This window comes from Numida meleagris, chromosome 26, assembly GCF_002078875.1.
Source record: "Numida meleagris isolate 19003 breed g44 Domestic line chromosome 26, NumMel1.0, whole genome shotgun sequence".
NCBI classification, from domain to species: Eukaryota; Metazoa; Chordata; class Aves; order Galliformes; family Numididae; genus Numida; species Numida meleagris.
In genome coordinates, this window is record NC_034434.1 from 3306519 (window position 1) to 3312857 (window position 6339).

The window sequence follows — 6339 nt, forward strand, 5'->3', positions numbered from 1 at the left end:
CTGGTGCCGGCGCTAAGTGCTCTGCGATGGGCAAACAGCGCCGGGGTTGGGTCCCTGTGTCGTGGGTGTGTGGTGGCTGTGGCTCTGCCGTGCCCGTGACACGGGGACGCGTGTCCCCATCGCAGCGGGTCGGTGCCGCCGCCGGTGTCTGCTGGCGGAGCGCTGTCTGTGCTGCTTACCGTCAGCGGGGCACATTCAGCTGTCAGCTTAAAAATAATCCAGCGCGCCGGCGGCCGGCACAATGGAGGGCGCAGATGGGGACGGGTACCCTGGGAAGTTGGGGGCTGGGGGGGGGGAAGGTGCGTGGCCCGGGGTCCCCGTGGCTGTGGGGCACCCGCTGCTGTCACACGTTGGGTCCCTGCAGTGCAGGGAGGGCTCGGGGTGCTGGGGGGGTGTAGGGCGGGGGTCGTGGCTTTGTTGCGCTGTGGTTTCAGGCTGGCTGGGTTGGAGCATCGCAGCTCTTGGGGTGTCCCCAAGCGCTCCCTGTGCCGCTGGCTTCTGGGGTCGGAGCACCTGGGGCTGCTGCTGCTGGAGGATGCAGGAGCCCTTCGGTGGGGGCTGTGGGGCTGCTCCGTGCCCTCCCACGTGCCCCGGACCCACGCTGGGACTGTGCAGGACACACACGGGGGTGCAGGGAGCCCCATTTACCCACCGGCAGCAAAAAGGCCGTGCTCAGCACAGGCGGAGACAAAGGCTTTTTGTGCCTCGGCCCTTTGTGTCCCTCTTCCCTCCCCGCCTGGCTTCTGCCTCATCTCTCCCCATTCGTCACCTCGCCACCGGTCCCTCGCAGGGAGACGGATTCTGAATTTGAACACCATGGTTGGGGTGGGGGGGGGGGCGAGGGGGGCAAACCCCACATACAGCGCAGTGCTGGTGCTGCAGTGTGAGCGGGGCTGGCAGGGATGGAGCCGAACCCCAGGGCCGTAATTACTGCTCCAAGAGTGTGGTCTGCTGCTCGTTGTGCTCTGTGCTGCAGAGGGGGGGGGTAGGGGGGGATGGGGGGTGTGGATACAGCTGATGCCCATCCAGATGTGCCACCTCGAAGTGCAGAGATGTCCCTGCTGCAAACCTGGACTTTCTGCCCCACTGTCCCCACCATGACCATGACCCCCCCCCCCACCCTCAGTGCATGTCTCCCTTCTCTGCCACGGAGCCTTCCCCCCGCCCCCCGTGCCCTCCTGGGTTATCTCACAGACACAATCCCCTCCTGTATTCCCTGCTTTCTGTGCTCACCCCCCCTGCTGCCCCCTTCCAGGTCCCATCCATACCCCGAGCTCAGCTCATTCCAGCCCCCCCCTGTTTATTTTCCCCTCTCCCAGAACATCACTTTGGGCTCTGGGAGCTGCCGTTCATGCAGTGGGGCTGCAAGTCAGGAGGGGTTTCCTAGGGGCAGATCGCAGCCCCCCCCCCCAGCATGGGGCACAGCGTGACATCTCCCCATGAATGTGACATCTCCCCATGAATGTGACATCTCCTCGTTGCCCCCACAGCCGACGCCGGGCCGCAGAGATGGGGCGTCCCCGAATGACAACGCGCCCCTGGAGGGGGCCTTCCCCTGGGGGGGCCCGAAGACGGTGGTGCTGCGGAAGAGCACGCAGGGGGGGGGGTTCGGCTTCACCCTCCGCCACTTCATCGTTTACCCCCCCGAGTCGGCGGTGCACTCCCCCTCCAAGGTAAGGATTGGAGGGGCAGGGGGCAGCGGGGACCCCCGGCTCGGAGGGTCTGCGTTTGGAGGTTGCTTTTGTCTTATTTGGGGGGGGAGGGGTCTGGGGAGCCGTAGGGTGGTGCATCCATCACCTGCTTCGTCTTGGGGTCCCCACCCGTGGGGGTCGTGAGCCCCCAGTGCCCGTTGGGGATGAGCGCTGCCCGTGGCACGCTGTGCTGCCCCACACCCCGCGGGCAGGGTGGGAGGATGTGGCCCCAAAGCGCAGGAGCCGGCGGTTCCGAGGACGCTGGATGCAGGTGGTGGAGATGCAGCGCTCTGACAGGACCTGTGGGCTCTGGGAATGGCTGAAATGTGGCACAGGGATGGGCTCAGGGCTGCGCTTTGCTGCTGCCGGTTGGAGGCGTCGGGGTGGGCTCTGCCCCTGGATCACAGCAGCCCCAGGGGGGTTCTCAGCTCCTCTGCGCCCTCGGAGCCGCTGGTTTGGAGAAGCTGCTCCCGTTGCGAGCCCAGTTTGGTCCCGTCCTTTGGTCCCCTGGTGCTGGGAGCACAGGGATGGGGACATCCCCTCGCTGTCTGCGCCGGGAGCGAGGAGATGGGAGCTGGGCACCGGGCAGCGCCTTCACCTCCAGGTGGGCTTTGAGCATCACCCCCCGGCAGCACCCACCGGCAGCACCCAGCTCCTCGGGGATGGATGCAGGGGGACCCCACGAAACCAGCGGCCGCTTGCAGGAGCACGTGGTGACCACGCGGCCCCGTGCAGATTCAGGAAGGAGCATCCGGCCGCTGCCAGCTCCGGTGCTCGCTGCAGTCAGGGAAAGGCAGTGGGAAGTGAATCACCGGGTGGGGAGCAGTGACTCGCCCGGCGTCCCGCTGCTGAGCCGGTCCCGCTGTCCCCGCGCGTGGCAGCGCTTTTCCCAGGATCTCAATTCTGTTCCCACAAACCCTTCCTGCACCAACTGGGACTCCAGCAGCCGAGGGAGCGACAGCGTGGGCACGGCCTGGCCCTGCTGCGTGGCCATGTCCCCCCCTCCCCCCCCCCCGTCCCACGTCACAGCCATCGAGCCCCACAGGGACGGAGCCGTGTCGGCGCAGTGGGGCTGGGAATTGGTGCGGGTACTTTTGGGTTGAGCTGAACCCGGCGCTCCCATCCGGCGGTACAGGGCGCGGCTGCTGCAGCACCCATGGGTGCCCGGGGCGGTGCGGTGCCAGCTCTGGGGGCTGAGTTTCAGTGGTGCTGACTCAGCGGGAGGGGGGTGGCAGCTCCGCATTCCTGGTTCTCCGGCACCTCCAAGCCTGATGTCAGCGTATTTTCCGGGGAGCGGGGCGGCCCAGGGCTGGGCTGGGTGAGTCCGTGCCTCTAGGGACCCTCTGTGGCACCGTGTCACAGCTCGGTGCATGGGCAGTGGCACAACGATGTCCTATGTGCTGGGTGTGCACCCAATGTGTCCTTCCCTGTGTGCAATGGGGAGATGCCTCCAGCCCCCTCCTCTGCGCTGGGACTGTCCCAGATGGAGATCTGTCCCTTCCCTGTGCCATAGAAGGCACTGCCCACCCTGCATTCAACGGGGCTGCGTCCCAGCACGGAGCTGGCAGAGCTGAGCCGGTGCCATCCATCGGAGGTGGCACAATTGGGCACTTATGGGGTGAGAAATTGCTGGGGGGGGGGGGCACCGCCCATGCAGCCTTGGCCCCATCACCGGCCCCTTCCCAGCAGCGCGGTGCCGGACCCCGCTCCCAGCTGTGTGACAGCCCGGGCCAGATCCGGTGTCACGAGTTAATTTTACCCTGAGTGTGCATCCCTGGGGCGGCGGAGGGCAGAGGGACAGACAGAAGGCCAGACAGACGGACATGTGGATCCATGGGGGGCTCCGCTGGGCACAGCTGAGCTGTCCCAGCCAGGAAGGCGTTGCCCCCATCCCGTCCCCTCCTGGTCCCCCACAGAGCCCGCCCTGGCCCAGCTGCCAAATCAGTGCTTGTCTCTTCTCTTGGCAGGAGGAGGAGAATGGGAACCGAGCAGGTGAGCACCGGCCTGCGGGCACCCGGCACAGGGAGCTGCGTTGGGGGGTGGTGTGGGGCAGAGCAGGAGCTGCAGTGCGGGTGGCACAGCCCTCGGTGGCGGCGTGGGGACGAGCGGGCAGGCGCAGGGGCTCTGCATCCCCCCCGATGGGGGTCGTCGGGTGCTGTGCCCCAGGGGACACCCCGGGGCGGTGGGGCTGTGGTGGGGGTCGGTGCTTGGGGACGGGGCCGTGTCCTCGCTGCTCTGCAGCCGCGGGTGATGGGAGCGAATGTGAAGGCGTCGGAACGCATCGCCGCGCTGCCGGGCTGACGAGGCGCCGTGGGGCCGGGAGGGCTGTGGGGCGGCGAGACCCAGTGCTGGGTGCCCCTGGGGCCGGGGGGTGGGGGTGGGGGGCAGGGAATTCCCCAGGGAATTCAGCAGTGCCACGTTGGCACCACGTTCCCCCCCCCCCCCATGCCTGCCAGCACCGTCCCGAACTGGGGCGTGAGGTGAGGGATGTTGTTTGCTTTTGCAAAGGATGGGGAGGAGTGGTGGCTGCTTTGGTGGCATGCAAAAGCACAGCAGGGTACGAGGAGTGTGCAGGGTGCGTGCGTGGGCTGTGTGCATGGAGTGCGTGCGTGGTGCATGTGTGGTGCGTGCATGGGGTGCGTGCATGGGATGCGCATGGGGTGCGTGCATGGGATGCGCATGGGGTGCATGCACCACGTGCTCCTGGCCTGCTGCTCGCAGGACCCAGCTGAGGGCTCGCTGACAGCCTGTCCCCCGGGTGCAGGTCCCCCCCGGAGCCGCCTGGAGCCCATGGACACCATCTTTGTGAAGAACGTGCGGGAGGACGGCCCGGCGCACCAGGCGGGGCTGCGCACCGGTGAGCAGCGTGCCGAGGTGGGGCCGGGGGGGGCTGCACCGCGTCCCGCCCCACCGCCCTGCAGACGTGGGTCTGTTTTGGTCCCGTTCTCACCCCTGCGCCTCCCCCCCCCCCCCGCAGGGGACCGGCTGGTCAAGGTGAACGGGGATAGCATCATTGGGAAAACCTACTCGCAGGTCATCGCTCTCATCCAGAACAGGTGAGTCCCCGCTGCAGTGAGGGGGGGGGGGACCGCAGGGACCGGCAGCAGCGCGCCGTGACATGTGGGGATGGGGACGTTTGTCCCCTCGTGGGATGAGGACGTTGTCTCTGCTCTGCATGGCTGGGATCTGGGGCAGAACGAGCCCCCACCCGTGAGGGGGGGATGCTGCGGGGACACGGCTGTGTGTGCCATGTCCCTTCCTGACCCCCTCTCTCCGCAGTGACAATGTGCTGGAGCTCTCCATCATGCCCAAAGATGAGGACATCCTCCAGCTGGTGAGTCCCGCTGCCTCGCCGTGACGGCCCCGAGCCCCCTCCCCCAGTCCCGGGGGTCCCTTAGGCAGATCTTACAGCTGAGCGCTGGGATCCCTCGTGCTGGTTGCTGGGTGGGTGCTGGGGGCCCAGCCCTGCTCTCCTGCTGGGGGCCTTGCTCCTGTCCTCACACACCAGCCCAAAGGGACAGGGGATTCTGGCAGCCCTGCTTGGGAAGTGGGGGGGGGGGGCATGGGACAGCAGTAATGGGGGCTGCAGGAGACCCCGGGCTGGGAGTAGGGTGTTGTGGCTGTGCCCCCCAGTCTGACCCCCCCCCAACCTCCACAGGCCTATTCGCAGGACGCCTACCTGAAGGGCAACGAGCCGTACTCCGGTGGGGCTCAGAGCATTCCCGAGCCCCCCCCCATCTGCTACCCACGCAAGACGTACCCCTTCCAGGCACGGGGCTCCGAGCCCCCACCAGACCCCCGCGCCCACCACCCCGCCGGCCCCTCGTCCCCGCGCAGCGCTGCCCACGGCAAGGCGGGGGGCAGCCCCGCACACCGCCCGGAGGATCCACGCGCCGGGGGTCCCCCGCATCATCCCGCAGCGCCCCGCGGCTGCCCCCAACGCTACGGGGTTCCGCCCGCCGCCCCCTCCTGCTACGGGACCCCCAAGCACGTGGCCGAGCACCGGACTCACTGCGGCCCCCGGGAGGGCAGCGTGCGGGCGCCGGGCCGCCAGGAATGCCAGCGGGCGCTGTCGCGGTGGTTCTGCAGCCAGGAGCCGCGGCGCAGCGCCTCGGAGGAGCGCCGGCACGCCATGCCGCCCCGTTCCCGCAGCGTGTCCCAGGAGCGGCTGGGGGGGGGCTCGGCGACCCCCCGGGGTTGGCCCCATAGCGCCTCGCACGACACCCTCCTGCAGCCCCACCGCGAGGCGTGGGCGCAGCACCGAGCGCGCTCCGAGCATCACCTGGGCAGGTGCGGGCGCTCCATGGAAGCTCTGGAACCCTCGGCTCTGCTCTCCCCGCGCCTCGACCGCTCCGCGTGGCGTCCCGACGGGCTCTGCAGGGCCACGGCCGCGGGGCCGCCCGGCGTGCACGGCTCCTTTGTGCCGTCCTCCTCCTCCTCCTCCTCCTCCCCGCGGGACCCGGCGGTGCAGAAGCACCCGTCGCAGCCCAACCTGCAGAGCGTGGACGACGCGGGTTACATCGGCTACCGCAGCTACAGCCCGTCCTTCCAGCGCCGCACCGGGCTGCTGCACGCCCTGTCCTTCCGCGACCCGACCTTCGGCGGACTGCCCACCTTCAGCATCGCGCACGCCGCGGCCCCCGCCGCC

At 68.8% G+C, this 6339-nt stretch overlaps 1 protein-coding gene across 1 annotated transcript in view; it reads left to right on the forward strand.

Annotated features, from left to right (window-relative positions):
* The window catches only part of ARHGAP23 (Rho GTPase activating protein 23), a 21377-nt gene continuing 15044 nt past the window's right edge, over positions 7-6339 (forward strand). Inside the window, exons 1-6 of the mRNA XM_021377624.1 lie at positions 7-1673; positions 3659-3683; positions 4456-4548; positions 4669-4747; positions 4971-5025; positions 5350-6338. Coding sequence (XP_021233299.1) covers positions 1440-1673; positions 3659-3683; positions 4456-4548; positions 4669-4747; positions 4971-5025; positions 5350-6338 — 1475 coding nt within the window. The 5' untranslated portion in view covers positions 7-1439. The remainder of the gene's footprint in view (positions 1674-3658; positions 3684-4455; positions 4549-4668; positions 4748-4970; positions 5026-5349; position 6339) is intronic.